This window comes from Nannobrachium achirus (genome assembly GCF_963921795.1).
Source record: "Nannobrachium achirus genome assembly, chromosome: 8".
Classification (NCBI taxonomy): Eukaryota; Metazoa; Chordata; class Actinopteri; order Myctophiformes; family Myctophidae; genus Nannobrachium; species Nannobrachium achirus.
Genome location: NC_137817.1, coordinates 48,166,907 through 48,185,896, shown reverse-complemented (window position 1 = coordinate 48,185,896; position 18,990 = coordinate 48,166,907). Strand labels below are relative to the sequence as shown.

General features: G+C 44.9%; 1 protein-coding gene and 1 pseudogene across 2 annotated transcripts in view; one reads left to right on the top strand and one right to left on the bottom strand.

Annotated features, from left to right (window-relative positions):
* ryr1b (ryanodine receptor 1b (skeletal)) overlaps nt 1-18,990 on the bottom strand; it is a gene marked incomplete at both ends in the record, with an annotated part of 160,502 nt that overhangs the window by 4,347 nt on the left and 137,165 nt on the right. Inside the window, 9 exons of the mRNA XM_080730859.1 lie at nt 47-89; nt 583-713; nt 1,516-1,785; nt 4,505-4,591; nt 5,027-5,195; nt 8,078-8,175; nt 8,366-9,672; nt 10,776-10,857; nt 12,215-12,244. Of these exons, the coding sequence (XP_080586985.1) occupies nt 47-89; nt 583-713; nt 1,516-1,785; nt 4,505-4,591; nt 5,027-5,195; nt 8,078-8,175; nt 8,366-9,672; nt 10,776-10,857; nt 12,215-12,244 (2,217 nt within the window). The remainder of the gene's footprint in view (nt 1-46; nt 90-582; nt 714-1,515; nt 1,786-4,504; nt 4,592-5,026; nt 5,196-8,077; nt 8,176-8,365; nt 9,673-10,775; nt 10,858-12,214; nt 12,245-18,990) is intronic.
* LOC308289403 (solute carrier family 15 member 2-like) lies at nt 13,420-17,781 on the top strand (annotated as a pseudogene). The gene is made up of 3 exons: nt 13,420-15,511; nt 16,204-17,043; nt 17,140-17,781. The product of its transcript is annotated as a solute carrier family 15 member 2-like (transcript).

Genomic DNA, 18,990 nt, shown 5'->3' with positions numbered 1-18,990 from the left:
CAAATGTTCTTCTGTGTGAATATAAAGCACACTTGAAGCCCCTTACCTTCCTCTTCACGAACTTGTCCCAGTAGTTGTTGGGGAATGTGCTGTGAAAAACGACAAGCAAAAGTGGTATTTAAAGGCATGATCCAACGCAGTTAACCAAGACCTGAGGCTGAATCTAAAAATGTCTTCTAAATACTAACAGTTTTCTGAAAAACGTATGTTGCTATACTTGCTATATCAGTGCCAGTGGTGCTGCTCAAACCCTTTGCATGTCAACGACCCCCCAAAATCATATACCGTATGTACAGTATTTGGCTGCCATCTCAAAATATTTTGTTCCAAACAGGGACCCCCAGAAGCATATAAAATAAATAAATAAATAAATAAACCCAAAGATATTGGAAAAATAGCAGATCTACAAGCTTACAGCACAATTGTTGATTACCACATTTTTGCAGTTCTTAAATTTACTAAAATTTGCTGTTTTGTTTATCCACCCGACAGAGGCGACGTGCAAATTAAGCGATACATATTTGGTCATTTATGAATGTTCCGAGTGGCGGACATGACATGACGGTGCCAGCGGTCACTCACGGTGTGTTGAGCACCAGTCTGTCCCATTGTCCCTTGATGTCGTCGTCCTCGGGCTGCTCGGTGACGTAGAGGCCGTCAAACTCCAGCTTCCTTGCCAGCTCCTTCTCTCTCTTGAAGATGACCAGAGGAACCTGGAGCAGCATGACATCAAACAGGCTGTTAAGAGGTCCAACTACTTCCTTTTCCTTGCCGTCCACATTGGGTAGCGACATAAACCAACGATGAAAGCCAGTAATGTGGTTGATTCACGAGATGATTAACTTAATGTGCAACATTGTTTCCTCACTCAACAGTAAACAAACCTGTGTATAGAGGGCATCTGCACATTTCTAATACCTCTAAAATGACAAATTAAACATTGGCCAAATTGTCAAATATTAGAGGCAGAAATTGTGAAAGATCTACATGCTCACAACACCTCGCAACGCAAGGTGTTGTGAGCATGTAGATCTGCTATTTTCACAATAGACCTGTGTTATACAAAATGTAATGCCTAAACTCTTAGTACTTGTCAGGGTGGGGGGTTTCCAGTTGAAATATGATTATTTGGGGGGCGCGAAAAAAAAAAACGTTGCAGATCGAAAGAGGATAATTCACGCTTATCCACTATATCCAGCTATAAAGTTGGTGAGTTTAACATCATTTAATACAACCAGATAGGACTTTTCCATTTAGATGTATGGGCTGTCCCGCATAACTTCCTGGTATGATGTTGTCACACACATAGCCTCTATAGACCAATTTCTCAGGACGGCAACCATAACTGTGGTGTCAAGCGGCACCGCTTTACACTGCGACAGCGCAGCTACAGTACATGGCAGCGCTCTGGAAAAAGGTCCATGGTGAACTGTAGTAGGTCCATGCCCAGAGTACGGACTAGGGATGCTAGAGTCCATGTGGTTAGATTAAAATGTGTATTGGGTGGATGAGCACCTTGAGGCAGTTGTAACCGATGATGCACAGGAAGGAGATGACGGTGTGGAAGATGGACAGAAAGCTCAGGCAAGGCTGCATGTAGCCCGTGCTCTCCTCCAGGTAGAAGAAGAAGACTCCCTCCTCGTCCTCCTCCTCCTCACCAGCACCCATGTCGTCACCCATTCCCCCAGAGCCCTCCTCCTCGGCGCCAGAGCCCTCAAACAAGCCGGAGCCTTCGAACAAACCGGAGCCCTCGAAATCCTCATCACCCTGGGGACTGTCCGACACCTGGAAGTGGAGAGAGGACAACACAGAGTGACTAAACAATGGTCCCTATCAAGCTTATACTGTATATCTCTGCTGTCGGGCCGAAACCTCCTAACTCCAAAATGTTCATTTTCGGGAAAATGAGCTCAAGTGGAGTTTTGACTGAGGGGCTTTTTACTACTTTCCATTGGTTCAATATTATTTTAACCAACACACAGACGTAAAGGGTGTTCAATAGCACATATTTATGAAAAAAATCACACCCGTGTGAACTGAGCGGTGGTTTACCCACCTCATAGATCATGTGTACCGATTTTTGTGACATTTGAAGAAAATATGTAGGAAAAGGAGCAAAAAGTGTGTTTTGGAGAAAATTCAAGATGGCGGAAAATCTATCCTGGCGCAAATGGGCGTGGCCTATATGGGGAGATGCGTCTTGACCCAAGGAATCCAGGGAAAAAAGAATTTTAATTTTCCGATCTACGGTTCAAGAGTTACGGGGCAAAACGTAAAGTGGGCCGTTATAGCGCCACCATGAGGCCGAGTGATGTAATTATTTTTCGATTCATTCTTAAAATCATTATGAATCTCCTCTCCGAGGTTTGAAACTGTAGCTCCTATGGTTTACGAGAGAAAAATACTTGAAAGTGATTTCTTGCATTGTCCCATTATAAGTCAATGGGGACAATTAAGCGTAGTTTTTTGCCGATTACGTCGGCATGGTAAGGCGGATCGGAACGAAAGGTAATAGAACACCATTCCCGGCCGAGCCGCACATTTTGATGTATATATTGCGCGAGTGGCGTAAATGGTGCGGCACTAGTTACGCGCCGAAGTCAGGCTACATACAGACACACACACAGACACACAGACACGGCCACACACACGGCCACGTATAGGAGCGTTGTGACCACCGCTCAAAAAGAGAGGGCCAACTGGGTGGAGTTAGCTGGTTTGGCAGAAAGTGTGGAGTTAGGAGGTTTTGTCCCAAGCACTTTTTACTACTTTCCATTGGTTCAATATTATTTTAACCAACACTCAGAAGTAAAGGGTGTTCAATAGCCCTGATTTATGCCAAAAAAAATCTAAAACCTAAAAAATGAAGTTTAAGAGGTTTTGGCCAGAATGTGACAATATATTATACTGTATATATATATATATATATATATATATATATATATATACTGTATATTGCCTTTATTTAGTTTCCAAAGTGGGTTTGCTAGTTTGGTTTAGTTTTTACAGCTTGGTAACTCTCACTTTCTCCCTATTGGCTAAAGCCCAGCCAATGAGTCCCATACTCTGAACTAAGCCCCCAGAACCGCGGTAGAACAGTGACGCTGCCACCGCCCGGTGGTCAAATCTGGGATTGCAATGCTACATGCGCTGTGCTTCTTCTATCTGAAACCCTAGTGCTGCTGCTTCAGTGTCTCAAGTCTCCTGCATTTGGGCTAAACTAATGCTTCTAAAATGTGCTGTTGGTTGTTTTCTTTACATGGCTGTAAACAGACATTTCATGTCAAGTCTTGTTATCTTGTGAAAAGACATAGTATTCGTATAGTTTTTGAGCAGTGCTCCTGTTAACCGCTTTAGTGAAGATCCCGAGAATACTCGTGAAAAATACTCGAAAAATACATGGTGCCGATCCCGAGTATACTCGTGAAAAGTAATATATTACTGTAATGGGCGGGTATCCTACCGAGTACAATGGCCGAAGGTCCCGAGTCCATCTCCGTCGCTGATTCATCATCATCACGGCTCCACGAGCACAAAATAGTAATCCCATAACATTGAGGTGGACGGGGGATCTCATCTTTAATGTCCATTATCTCAAAACTACACTTTAGAAGCGAAGATGGAGGCAGATGCTCGCTTATATAACACATGGTGAAAAGCTCCGATGCGATCCAGCATGGCACCACGTAAACATGATCGCTTCCTGTGAATGATGCGATGACGTCAGACCGGAAGTGTTTACGCTATCGACTTCTGGCCTTCAAAATAAGACAACGCTAGTGAATGGGGCCGGGGGGAGGCGCGCTGGACATTTTAACCCGTTAATGTCAGGAGCACTAAATGGGTTAAGGAACCAACCGCTCCTACACCTGGCTTTGAAAAGGGTCGCCCGACGTAACATGGGCCAAGCGTTGCGGGACGTTTAACGAAATTAACTCATAAATAGCACTGCTCACTTCACACTGGGTGTGAATTTTAATAGTTGGGCGGTCCAATTATCCCAACAAATTGTATGTGTTTACCTCAAGGGTCTTCAACAGGGGGTCCGGGACCCCTAGGGGGTCCTCAGAGTTACTACAGGGGGTCCTCGCCTCCTCCAAATCTTTGTGTGATAGAAACTTTTTTTCTTCTTTTTTGCATTAACCATTTGAACCCTAGTGTCCATATTCTGAGAACTTTAGCCAAAAATAGCAGATCCACAAGCTCACAACGCCTCACTGTGAGCTAGTAGATCGGCTATTTTCGGCAAAGAAGTTTGTTGTAGAGGGGATAAAGAGCAGACTATGTACGGAGTGAAAGGTCAAGTTTATTAGGTAATGACGGCTCAAGTGGTTAAATGTCTGAAAACACAAATTGACATGAATCCAAAATACACTGACGATCGTGCTGTCAAACGATGAAACTATGTGGAATCTATAACGGGTTGATGAAGTAGGGACCCCTACTTCATCTCTCTCTCAGCTAAGGGGTCCTTGACCTGAAAACTTGAAGAGCCCTGGTTTACCTTGTAGAAGAGCAGGATGAAGTTGAGAGCGAAGGCCACAAACAGTGCCAGCATGCGCAGGTTGTAGAAGTTACGAGACAGGTAGTTCTGGGAGGAGAACAATGGAAACATCTTTAGCCATATCAACGGAACAAAGATTTTTGTTTGTTTTTTTAATCCGTCATCTTGCAGATAAAAACGTTGATGAGTTGATGGAAGTTATCCTTGAATTAATGAATGTCCAATGGAACTTGTACTTAAGTACTTAAGTAAATGTACTTAGTTATGTTCCACCTCTGTATTATGAGTGATTTGAGTACTTGAGTAAATGGCGGTCACTTATCTCCCGATTAGGGAGTCTTACTGGTATATTTAAGGTATGTGTCATATGATATCTGCCAAAGCCTACAAGCCACACAGAATCGTAATTGTCAACGACAAAAAACACAATGAAATCGTTAATCGCAATTATTTCCGTGATGTAAAATGTCATAATCGTGACAGCCCTATGAGTGAGAGAATGAATGAATGCGTTGTAGTTACCATGAACTTGATCCTCTGGACCTCCAGCTCGTTCCACAGCTCAAAGCCTCGCTCTGTTTCTTTCTTCTCCTTCTTGGCTTTGGTGGGGAACAATTCCTCTTCCTCCAGAGGCTCCTCCGCCGCCTTAGCCTCGGGCTCAGCCTCCGCCGTCTTCTCTCCGTTCTCGGCACTGGGGAAGAGGTGGTAGCGACATAATATTGTTTATTTCAACCCAACGAGACCTGAGCCCGATTCTAAAAATGCCTTATTTTTTTATTTTTTTAACACACTTAGTGCCTAGTTCAGGATAAATCGGTGCCGTTATTTGGCTGTGGTGCCGATCCCGAACTAATTCGGGAAAGGTTAAATAAACACCCGAAGGCCTTACCGAAGCCCCGGGCTAAATTTTCGAGCAGTCCGTTGGCCGCGATCTGTTTACATCGGCATTGGATTCAATTGCCATTGAATCCAATGCATTCTCAGATCTTTGAAGCTCATTTTCTCTGATCTATGCTTTTATGGAAGAGGACAAGGTTTATTCACGGCTAAATCGTCGAAAATTGGGCTTCTAACAGTAGTGTTATCCTATGGGTAACTTCAAGCTAACTTCATCCGGGTCATATTCATGACACTCACGAAAGTGTTCACGCGCGTCACGGCTGCGCAAGGCTTGTGCATATACAGCGTATCCCTATGTGGATTTTCTGGTCACCCAGCAGCCTCTGGCGCCCTCTAGCTGGCAATGTATGTGTATTCAGAGTAGTAGCCGATAATGTTTTACTCCCCTTTTCTACCAAATTTTGTCATTATGCCAGTTGATTCCTCCCCACACAACATTTCTGTGTTGCTGCTGCTGTCTTATCCTAATGGCCTTCATCCTACTCCTCCCCCCAGACCATAGGACTATGCAGGCACGTGCACACACTGCCACACAGACATCAAAGGGGGCTCGAGCCCCTGCCCTTTTATCCGTCAGTCTCCGCCCTCCGCCCTCTCCCAACCATGAATTCACCATTTGTCAGCCTTCTGATTGGTCCCTGAGACTCCCTGACTGGCCAACCAGAAAAAAACATTCACTTTTTGCTATCGGGGGTGGAGTTTGTGCAGTGGAGAATATTGAATGTGGCTTTCAACAACTGTCCGCAGTGCGCGACACGGAGATCGGCCGGTACGGTGATAGCGACGGCAAGCGTCAAGCGATCTCGCTCATCATAACGAATAAGCTTCAACAAACTAGTTCATATGGACCTTATCAATGGTCTAAGAGTCACGATTGGGTACATATAATTTAAATGGGCAGAATTACGAAAAGCCAGCCTATTATGTGAGGAGAAACATTCTCTCTGTCCTCTTCCTAGTACCCAAGATGCAATGCGCTTCTCTTTCTATCTCTGATCCAGAGGATTAAACTAATTAAAACATTTATTTTTCGGGGGAAAACTACTGTTTTGCTATGTAATTACTGTACCTTTTTCTTCCCTTTTTATTAATATCACGTAGATGTGGTTTTTTTGGTACTTTATATAGCTGTAATGAGGCTATGAAGAGAAAAAAAATCCCATCCACTACCACTATAAAAGAATCTGCAAAGAGGATTCTGTCCCACTGGGATTAAACTAATTAAAACATTTATTTTCGGGTAAACCCCCTGTTTTGCAATGTAACTACTGTACCTTTGTCTTCCCTTTTTATTAATATCACCTATATGTTTTTCCTTTGGTACTTTATATAGCTGTAATGAGGCTATGAAAACATAAAAAAATCCCATTCACTGCCACTATAAAAACAATCTGCCCAGCATATGTCCCAGCATAGTAACAGGGCAGAATGGGGCGGGATTTGCAAAGTGGTGGATTCCATGCCATACCTGAAGGCAGCATCCTGAACTTGAATGCAGCATCTTATGTTGAAATCAAGAAATGGGTAGAAATCAAGCATCGAATAGCCGACCTCCAATCTCACAACGCGTCGCAGTTGGAGGTCTGCTATTTTCGATGTTTTCACCGAAAGGCCCTTTTAGAAATTTCAGCCCCTGCCTCTCTAACATTCTCTGCACGTCCCTGGGACTACGCTATGTGCATTTGTGCAAAGACCCCGCCTGGCTTCCCTCCCCTGAACACGGGCCAATTGTGTTTGTGTACACGCCAGACAAAGCCTGATGTAGCGCGGTGGATTCGAACCCACAACCTTCATGGGCACGGAGGTTACAAATGCCTTCTAAATCAGTAGTTCTCCCCATAGACTGTAAAAAAATATGGACGTTGGACGGTGCTAAGCCATTGGTTTCTATGCTGCGAAAATTACGCTTTTTTGTCCCTTGTACGGGTGCCGCCATCATTGTAGAATCAACGTTCATTGGTAGAAATGGTACCATCTCGAATGCTATTGGCTGCCAACGGTCACATGCAACCGCAGGGATACTTGGGAGAATGTGGTGTTGAGCTTGCCAAATAAAGCACACGAAGAAGAATCATCACAAGCCTATGATCACATGCCCCTTTAACAGCATACCCTGCTTTAACATCAAATATAACTTAAATTGGACCATATTTTCACAAAACGCTTATCATGGTGATTGAAACAAGGCTTTAAACTAGCGACAGGAACCATAAAGTACTTATGACAATGTTTATTAAGGTAAGAAAATCAAATGTAAAAGTTCGGGGGAATAGAATGGAATCCTATGGAGAACATGTTGCTTCTGGTACCAGAACAGCGCAACTAGCGGCCAATGATAGGAACTTTCAGTTCTGTGTTCTTCATTTTCAATCCTGACGCCTGCCCCCCTGGTTCTCACACTTTCAATATTTTTGTTTTGTTGCGCAAGCGACAAAGCAAATATGAGCTCCCGAAACTGCCCTGAAAGTCATGATCATGATGCGCTCGATAAATTAGACAGAAGGCGGAGGCTAAGACGGAGCAAGGCTCACAGCACATTCGTTTCAATTGAAGGCGGTGCCGTCGGCTTTGCAAGGGATGTGAATTCGAGCGCTCCTGCTCTTTTGGGGGGCTCTAGTTTGTTTTTAGCAGCCCCGCCTTGTTCCTCTTTCATATGAAGACGAGAGAACTTACTCTGCCTTCTCGGCCTCTTGAGGGGGTTCCACCGCCGCCTGGGTCTCTGCTGCTGCTTCTCCTTCCTTTGCTTCTCCTCCTTCTACCGTTGCAGCTAACTATAAAAAAACACAAGCCATTGAAAGTTATTGGGTCTTCATCCAATGAAGAGAGCTGACAGAGCACTGAGATCCGCTGCTTTTCTTTCACACCGTTCCTGCAAATCAACAACCCAATCAAATCAACAAGACAGTAGTTACAGTAAGACTACAGCTGCTCCAGAATGCACCAGTAAAACGTTTGTCTTACCAGCTTTCTCTTGAGCAGGGGAGTGCCCTCTGGTGTTGGGGGCTCCTCGGCTGTTGTCTCACCAAAGTCCCCGAGACCCCCGGGGGTGTCGAAACCAGGCATTCGGCCACCTTCCCCTTCCTCTCCGTCCTCCTCCTGTTCCTCTTCACCTCCCCCTTCAGTTTGTTCCCCTGCCCCGTCCTGCCCGTCTTGCACCTGCCTGGCCCCTGGCTCAGGGGGTAGGTCCCCATGGACCTCATCCTGCGTAGGGTCCGGCATGCTGGCAAGGATCTCGGTCACTGTCATCTTCTTGGCACCTTCCACTAAGCCACCGCCAAACAGAACCTTCCATATAAGTATGAAGAATCCCTTGCATATGTTGTAGACGAACATCAGGATGCCCATCAGGACCGTGTAGAAGAAGGTGACCAGTCCGACCACCATCTCCTTGATCGTCATCTTCCGTAACTTGCGGTAGCGCCGCCGCAAGTTGCGGAAGGTGAACATGTTAAAGAATTCGACCACGCTCTTCAGGAAGTCTGCGAAAGCCGAGCTGGACTCCTCTGCCTTCTCTTCTCCGTTGGCATCCTCGCCCTCTCCACCTTCTTCTCCCCCTCCACCTCCCTCCTCCTCCTCGTCATCCTCCTCTTCCACCTCGCCCTCCGGCTCAGAAATCGACGCGGCAATGTTCATCTCAAAGATGGTGTCCTCGCAGAAGTTGACAAACATCTCCATCTTCTCGCTCTCCGCGCCCTCGTTGACCACGTCAAAGATGAACTGCCGCTTGGACTCTCGCACCTGGGGCATCTCCCACTGGTTGCGGTTGGCCTCGCTGATCTCAAAGTATATGCGCTCAATCTTCCTGCTGGCGCCCATGATCTCGATGCGTCCCAGGAAGGGGCGGAAGTAGTTCAGCACGTTGTCGGCCTGCTCTATGAAGTTCTTCAGCCGGGTGTCGTGGGGGACGTGCTCCGACAGGTTGGTCAGCAACACGGCAATGTTGAAGCCGATGTCCTTCGCCGGCTCCTGGAAGCGGTCGGCAAACTCCTCGAAGTTGATCATCTCGTTCTCGTCCGCCTCCGAGCAGGACAGCAGGAACTGGATCTCTCCGGGAGAGTACTGCTTCTGGCTGTCCATGGCCTTGGAGAAGTCCTTCTTGGAGATCAAGCCGCGGGGGTCGGTCACGTAGTCGCGGAAGGCGTCCGATGCGCAGATGTCTTTGAGCTTGAGGAACATGTCGAAGAACTTGAGGATCATCTCCACGTTGCTGGAGGACTCCACCAGCATGTCCACCATCTGCCTGGCAATGGTGCCATTGACAATGTTGCCTAAGAGCAAAGAGAAGAGAATTTATGGAAAATATGAACACTAGGAAATCATTCCTATTCATATGAATTCATTATTACAAGAAAGATGACACATGTCTGTGTTACATCAAATGATTCCCCCTTCACAATTTTGGGAAATACTTTGTTTCTATTATTAGTATTATTATTATTACCCATATTGTTATGAACAATAATAGTTATTATTATTGTTGATAACTAACTAATTTTATTTGTGCAAATTCAGTGCGTATAGGAGTGGGCGTGGTTTACTGGTGCCACTAAAAAAAACGGCCATTGATTTTTCTCATAAGCATTTACAAAAATATTTATATCAATCATTTCAAGCCTAGAATCAAGCCATCCAGGATCCTGGTGAAACATGACCATAAAATCTTTGATTCTGTGAAAAGAATATTTGAATATTTAATTATATGACAAACTACATGTAATAAATACCCTTTGTTTGGCCGGTTTCTTTTTTTATTATTATTATTATTTTTTTTACAGAATCAAAGGTTTTGTGGCCATGATTCACCAGGATCATCACAAGTCTATGGGAAAAATGAATGGCAGATTCATTTTAGTGGCACCAGTAAAACCTATGCCCTATAGTAAGTATGGTCGCGATCAGGGGCGTCACACCAAATTCTGGGCCATGGGTACAAGGATTCACTGCGGGCCCCCCATGAATGTTAACTATTGAAAAATAGCAGATATACAAGCTCACAGCGCGGCACCGAGTGCTGCGCTGCGAGCTTGTATATCTGCTATTTTTGAAAAATCTTGAAAATGTGTGCAAGAAACCTATGTCAAGGACCCCCAAGATGATAAGTATTTGGCCACGGACCCCGATCTCAAAAATGTAGTTCGAGGGACTCCCCAGAAGCAGAATTTGAGTTAGAAATGTTCGCTTAAAAAATACATATATTCAAAGATTTTCACACATTTTCACAACTTTCACAAATAGCAGATCTACAAGCTCGCATCTGCTATTTTTCAATAGGTAAAGTTATTAGGGCCCCTCCACCTTGGGCCCCAGTAACTCAGTCCCACTTTCCTACCCCTTGTGACGCCCCTGGTCGCGATGAGAAAGCCAAAGTTACCTTCAAGGAGAGACAGCAACATCACCACCATGTCTTTCTGCAGGTCCAGCAGTTCCTTGAGCAAACCCAGTTGGCTGGAGTCCTGGAAGAGAGTCCAAACACCCATCAGGAAGATACACTTACAAGTACAAGGTTATAACCTGACTTTGCCAGATGGTGGCAGTATTGTGTTCACAAGGTAAGTTCACAGAAGCCTCGGGAACCCAGGCGTTTCATTCAAGAAATAAACGTCTGGGTAAAGCCCCCGGTAACCTTGGCTCAGCCAATCACAAGCCGCGGCTGTCAAGGCATCGCCTACGGATGCAGATCAAAGACAGACTGATCAAAGATAAAATAGGGAGCTGCCGTTTGAATCCACCGGCAAGTGTACAGGGCGGGGCCCTATGCCTTGGAATGCACAGGGGCTCTACCTGTGTAAATTCACAGTGTTGTGAACTTGAGAACTCAATACAGCCACCAGTCAGGCTAATTTATACTCCATCACAATGGTTTTGCTTGCTGACACAAACAGATCTTCAAGCTACCAACACGTTGCATGACAGCGTGTTATAAGCCTGAACATTATTTGTTCCTGCGGGCAACAAGCAACACCGTGGCAGGACTACGGCGTATACATTAGGTTTTAGCTGCTCCTGTCTGGAAGGCTACTGCTTTAAAAATGAACTGAGTAAAGTTCATACATTCTAAGAGACAAAACAGTAAGGTATTACGTATTACCTCCGAGTGTGTTCTACTCCACCAAAGATCCTGGGTTTGCATTTTTGAGATAACAAAATGTGGATTTTTATTTAATTGTTTTAGCATTGCACGACAAATACCTTAACTACCACAGACACTGAATGTGATGGACAGCCAGACACAACGTGGAAATGCACAATGAGGCGGGTACTCAGTAAAATGTGGAGTGAAGATTGAACTATGAGGCCTCAAGTTTACGGGCAATGACGTTTGTCAGCAGCACGATTGTTCAGAGATTTGACCCAGCAGAAGAGAATTGTAATGAAAAGGGACAACCGACCACAAGAACACTTGACTTCTATTGCATTTCAGCTTACTGACTCCACTTGACCATGAAATAATGTGAGATTTTGGCAATGAACTGTAACCACTCGAGGGGGTGTGCGCTTTCGAGCAACAGATGTGGTGTGGTGTGGTGTGGAGAGGGGGGGGGGGTGTAGTGTCACATCCAGTGCATAAATGTTATCTATTGGCACCTTTAACGTGATCAGGAGAAGAAAATGAATAAAAAACAAAGAGGACATTCCAAGGTATGCAATACGGAAGAAGAAAGAAATCTGAAGGGAGAAAATGCAAGCAGAGAATAAAGCTGAGGCCATGCATAAAGCCAGGTGTTAAACTGTGAGATAAAGCAATATTTCATATATTGCGGTGCCTAAAAATGAAGTGACATGGAAGTGAGCGACACAGATTCTTCTTACGCCATTTCGTTGTCCGGGGTCAGGGTGCATCTGACAGGGTCACACACAAGAACCAAAATGTTACCCATCAACATTACTTCATTTTGAATTCCTTTTTGGTTTTGTTTTCACCTACAGTATTGTATAGTACAGTATGTTCCCAAAGGAAAACCAATTGTAGGTTAATAGAAGCCATTTATACATGATCCTCATCGAGATCCATAAAGATTGGATTCGGTTTCTGGTATTAATGTTTATTGTTGTTATCTGTGAAATATGTCGGTTGGGCTATTTGTACTAATAACGCAGATGATCAAACCTATTAGATAGTGATAGCTATTTAAAAATCAAACCTCGTTTCGAAGTGAAGCGGTGAACTTCTATTCTATGTGTTCTAGAGTCATGAACTCTGTGATCTATACATTCTTCATATATTCTGAATTCTACATTCTTTATATATTCTGAATGAATGAATGATTTTATCTGGAGGGCCGAATTATCATGTGAAGCTTGACCAATCCTCAAAGTATCCAATCATCAGACCGGGAGGGACACTACACACATATTCTGGACGTACAGGACAGATAAAATCTGTTCATTCTGAACTGAAATGGCCATATATGGACATGGGACACACATTTTGCTTTTTAAAAAAGCCTATTCATTCTGGACTGATATTCTGGACGTACGGGACAGATAAAACCTGTTCATTCTGGACTGAAATGACCATATGGACATGAGGTGACAGACATTTTGTTTTTGAAAAAACCTGTTCATTCTGGACTGAAATGACCATATATGGGCATGGGACACACAAATCTACTCATTGTAAGCGGTTTTCACCGCTTCAAAAATGGATATCACATTTAGTATTATTACCCTTATTATTATTTATTATTACCCTCATAATTTATGACATTATTATTGTTACCCTAATAATTAGTGTGGTTGCTATAGGCAACCAGACTATTGTTCTATGTCAGAGAACCTTTGTCATCTAAAGTAACCCTGTTTTCAGTTAAGTTCAATGGGGTTTTTTGGTAACCTTTTCTGTAACCCCACAGCGAGTTAATTGATGATGTAATGCCATCGTCACAGATGGACCAGGCTGGTTTATAAATACCAAGTACATTTCAAATTACTTCTTTGACGACAGTAAGACGGATTTGGATGTTCAATCAAGATTTCATATTTGATGAGACGGTAAGAACCTAACAACTGTAGTCATGGCGAAGAAACTATTTGGGACCAATTACCCGCTCAGCGCCGTGTTCATAGTGGTGAATGAGTTCTGCGAACGCTTCTCCTTCTATGGCATGAGAACGGTGCTGATTCTCTACTTTCTGAGCTACCTGAAATGGAGCGAGAACACCTCCACGGCTGTCTACCACGCCTTCTCCGGCCTCTGCTACTTAACACCTATACTGGGGGCTATCATCGCCGACTCCTGGATTGGCAAGTTCAAGACTATCATCTACCTGTCCATAGTCTATGTCATCGGCCACTTGTTCAAGTCCATGGGGGCCATTCCCACGGTGGGAGACAGCACTGTGCACGTAGCCCTGTCCGTTTTGGGTCTGATTCTCATCGCTTTTGGCACGGGAGGGATCAAACCATGTGTATGTGCATTTGGAGGAGACCAGTTTGACGAGGACCAGATTTTGGAGAGGGGTAGGTTCTTCTCCATTTTCTACATGTCGATCAATGCTGGCGGTCTCCTATCCACTGTCGTTACACCACTGCTGAGAGGCGATGTGACCTGCTTCGGAGGTGACTGCTACGCTCTGGCCTTTGGAGTTCCTGCAGCTCTAATGATTGTGGCTTTGGTCGTGTTCGTTGCTGGCAGTGGGATGTACAAGAAGGACGCACCTCAGGGAAACGTCATGCTGGAGGTCTGCAAGTGCATTGGGTTTGCCATCAGCAAACGCTGGAATAATAAGATTGACCCACCAAGGGAACACTGGCTGGACTGGGCTGAGGAGAAGTTCTCGCGCCGTCTGATCGCGGAGATAAAGATGATTCTGAGGGTTTTTGCCCTCTTCCTCACTTTCCCCATGTTCTGGGCTCTCTTTGATCAGCAGGGTTCACGTTGGACACTCCAAGCCACCAGGATGAACATGAATTTTGGAATTTTCAACCTGAAACCTGATCAGATGCAAATGATCAATCCTCTGCTCATTCTTCTGATGGTGCCCATTTTTGACTTCCTCATATACCCCTTCATTGGCTTCTGCAAAATCAAGGTGACACCCCTAAGGAAGATGGCTACTGGCATGATCCTTGCAGCGTTGGCCTTTTTAGTAGCAATGATGGTGGAGGTGCACGTTGTGAAAACAATGGTGCAGCCTGCACCTCCGGGGGCATGTCTCCTGCAGGTCTATAACCTGGCAGGGAACGATGTCACTCTCAAGATCCCAGAAAGTGACCTGTTTAAGCTGCCAATCGGACACCTGCAGGACCCTCCTGGATACAAAATGCTTACATTAGGGGAAGCCATTAGGGAAATGAGAATGGAGGTCACTTTAAACGGCGTCAATGGAACATCAGAGTGCACTCAGACCTTCACAGAGCAGGAAGCCCACACTCTCATCGTATACCGCGGAGCCACTGGAGTCTCGTGTAAACTTGTGAAAGACGTCACCGAGAAAAGTGCAAGTGGGGACCCAGTTGTGAGGTTCATCAACACACAGTCTGAGAAAGTGGCTGTAAATGTTAGGGAGGAGGACTTACAGGTGCCTGCTAACTATGAGCCGTCTCCTTACAAGACCGTGCCCAGGACCCGGTACCCGGAAGTCGAATGTAGCATGGAATCAGGGAGATGCTCCTCTCTTGACCTCGGCCTGCTGGACTTTGGAGCCACCTATACTGTGCTCCTGTTGGAGAAATCAGGTAAGCTGGAGGCGCACAGGATGGAGGATGTGAAGGCCAGCGACGTCCACATCGCGTGGCAGGTCCCCATGTACGTCCTGATAACAGCCGGAGAGGTCATGTTCTCCATCACAGGCCTGGAATTCTCCTACTCCCAGGCCCCGGCTAGCATGAAGTCAGTCGTGCAGGCTGGCAATCTGCTCACCCTTACCTTTGGCAACATCATAGTGCTAATCGTGGCGGAAGGGGCGGGTCTGGAACAGTGGTTGGAGTTCTTGTTGTTTGCCATACTCTCGGTGGCCGTGTGCATCATCTTCTCCATCCAGGCCTACTTCTACACCTACGTTGACCCCGATGATCCCAGCCAGAAGCTATCGGTGAAAGAGGAGGAGGACGCCACCCCCAAGAAGAACCAAACGGACGAGGTAGATTTGAGCAAAATAGAGGGCAGCAACCAAGTATAACCATATCAGAACCGTGGTCCGGCTTTTAATGGTTCGTGAAGCGAGCACTGACATTTACTAGGCAGCCATTTTGGACATGTAAGTTGGAAATGAGTTTGTGTTTGGTTTGTTTTGACTTCCAATTAGCACAACCAGGGCATAAAGACAAACAAGACAATGTCCAATATAGTGTTGCCATTGATAAGGACACCAGCCAGGAAAACAATACAAAAAAATATATAAATAAAATATTAAAAAAATAATATAAAAGAATATAAAATGTGTAAAAAAAAGTTGTCAAGTCTTATATTGGTTTGGAGAACTATCCAATTTGCTACCGATAGCAGGGAGTAAGTGGGCGAAATACATGAAAAATATAAAGAGTGGGAGAAAGAGAGCTGGTTTAAAAGAATGTAAACCTCGAGTGTGGGACCATTCAAATTATAAGGCCCTGTGTCCAACTTGGCGCTTTCACTTATTACATCTAATTGTGCTAAAGAACTGCTAAAGAACCCACCATTATTCAGACCAAATGCGCTGAATTAATGTTCGAATATTTTTTTTTTCCTTTTTTTTTTAAGAGGGTCACTTTTTTCTCCTGCAACAGCTGGTTTCAGCCTGATCCTAGCTCTATGTGAGAAAATAAAGTACCGTAGACCCCATGGTTCATGAAAGCACAGTTATTTTCTCTAACTGCAGGCGATGTGACCTGCTTCGGAGGTGACTGCTACGCTCTGGCCTTTGGAGTTCCTGCAGCTCTAATGATTGTGTCTTTGGTCGTGTTCGTTGCTGGCAGTGGGATGTACAAGAAGAACGCTCCTCAGGGAAACGTCATGCTGGAGGTCTGCAAGTGCATTGGGTTTAACATCAGCAAACGCTGGAATAATAAGATTGACCCACCAAGGGAACACTGGCTGGACTGGGCTGAGGAGAAGTTCTCGCGCCGTCTGATCGCGGAGATAAAGATGATTCTGAGGGTTTTTGCCCTCTTCCTCACTTTCCCCATGTTCTGGGCTCTCTTTGATCAGCAGGGTTCACGTTGGACACTCCAAGCCACCAGGATGAACATGAATTTTGGAATTTTCAACCTGAAACCTGACCAGATGCAAATGATCAATCCTCTGCTCATTCTTCTGATGGTGCCCATTTTTGACTTCCTCATATACCCCTTCATTGGCTTCTGCAAAATCAAGGTGACACCCCTAAGGAAGATGGCTACTGGCATGATCAGCAGCGTTGGCCTTTTTAGTAGCAATGATGGTGGAGGTGCACGTTGTGAAAACAATGGTGCAGCCTGCACCTCCGGGGGCATGTCTCCTGCAGGTCTATAACCTGGCAGGGAACGATGTCACTCTCAAGATCCCAGACAGTGACCTGTTTAAGCTGCCAATCGGACACCTGCAGGACCCTCCTCGATACGAAATGCTTACATTAGGGGCAGCCATTAGGGAAATGAGAATGGAGGTCACTTTAAACGGCATCAATGGAACATCAGAGTGCACTCAGACCTTCACAGAGCAGGAAGCCCACACTCTCATCGTATACCGCGGAGCCACTGGAGTCTCGTGTAAACTTGTGAAAGACGTCACGAGAAAAGTGCAAGTGGGGACCCAGTTGTGAGGTTCATCAACACAGTCTGAGAAAGTGGCTGTAAATGTTAGGGAGGAGGACTTACAGGTGCCTGCTAACTATGAGCCGTCTCCTTACAAGACCGTGCCCAGGACCCGGTACCCGGAAGTCGAATGTAGCATGGAATCAGGGAGATGCTCCTCTCTTGACCTCGGCCTGCTGGACTTTGGAGCCACCTATACTGTGCTCCTGTTGGAGAAATCAGGTAAGCTGGAGGCGCACAGGATGGAGGATGTGAAGGCCAGCGACGTCCACATCGCGTGGCAGGTCCCCATGTACGTCCTGATAACAGCCGGAGAGGTCATGTTCTCCATCACAGGCCTGGAATTCTCCTACTCCCAGGCCCCGGCTAGCATGAAGTCAGTCGTGCAGGCTGGCAATCTGCTCACCCTTACCTTTGGCAACATCATAGTGCTAATCGTGGCGGAAGGGGCGGGTCTGGAACAGTGGTTGGAGTTCTTGTTGTTTGCCATGCTCTCGGTGGCCGTGTGCATCATCTTCTCCATCCAGGCCTACTTCTACACCTACGTTGACCCCGATGATCCCAGCCAGAAGCTATCGGTGAAAGAGGAGGAGGACGCCACCCCCAAGAAGAACCAAACGGACGAGGTAGATTTGAGCAAAATAGAGGGCAGCAACCAAGTATAACCATATCAGAACCGTGGTTCGGCTTTTAATGGTTTGTGAAGCGAACACTGAAGTTTACTAGGCAGCCATTTTGGACATGTAAGTTGGAAATGAGTTTGTGTTTGGTTTGTTTTGACTTCCAATTAGCACAACCAGGGCATAAAGACAAAAAAGACAATGTCCAATATAGTGTTGCCATTGATAAGGACACCAGCCAGGAAAAAAAGACAAAAAATAATAATAATATAAAATATTTAAAAAATAATATAAAATAATATAAAACTTGTAAAAAAAGTTGTCAAGTCTTAATATTGGTTTGGAGAACTATCCAATTTGCTACCGATAGCAGGGAGTAAGTGGGCGAAATACATGACAAATATAAAGAGTGGGAGAAAGAGAGCTGGTTTAAAAGAATGTAAACCTCGAGTGTGGGACCATTCAAATTGTAAGGCCCTGTGTCCAACTTGGCTTATGCAAAAGAACTGCTAAAGAACCCACCGTTAATTATTCAGACCAAATGTGCTGAATTAATGTTCAAAAGAATATATTTTTCCCCCCTTTTTTTTTAAGAGGGTCACTTTGTTTCTCCTGCAACAGCTGGTTTCAGCCTGATCCTAGCTCCATGTGAGAAAATAAAGTACTGTAAAGCACCGGTGTTTATTGTTGTTATCTGTGAAATATTTCGGTTGGGCTATTTGTACTAATAACGGAGATAACCTATTAGATAGTGATAGCCATTTAAAAATGGATATCACATTTAGTATTATTAGTATTATTAGTGGCCAAGCCACGCAGTGGCAAAGGCCACTCATTGATATTGTACTTCCATCAGTTCTATTCTTCCGCCACTTTTTCCCTAGTGGCTTGACCATCCAGTCGCTTTTTACAGACATGACGGATACAGAACCAGTGGCTTTCTAGTGTAGTGGTTAGAGCATAATGCCTTTCATGCAGAAGGTTGATGGATTAAATCCTGCCTGGGGTTGATATAAACATAAAACCATGACATTTTGTAGACATGTACAGCATCATAAACTGTCCAGGTGAATAGTATCACAGTATTTTATGTCTGTTGCATATATACAGTCTTTTGCATACATGTTGTGTAGAAGCCAATTTGTGCTTTTACCTATAACTCCACCGATTAGTGTAAAACGTTGTATGCATACTTCCCAGAAGCCAAGGAAAAAACTGTGCCCTGCATTTTTCACATCTGCCTTTTATAGCGCC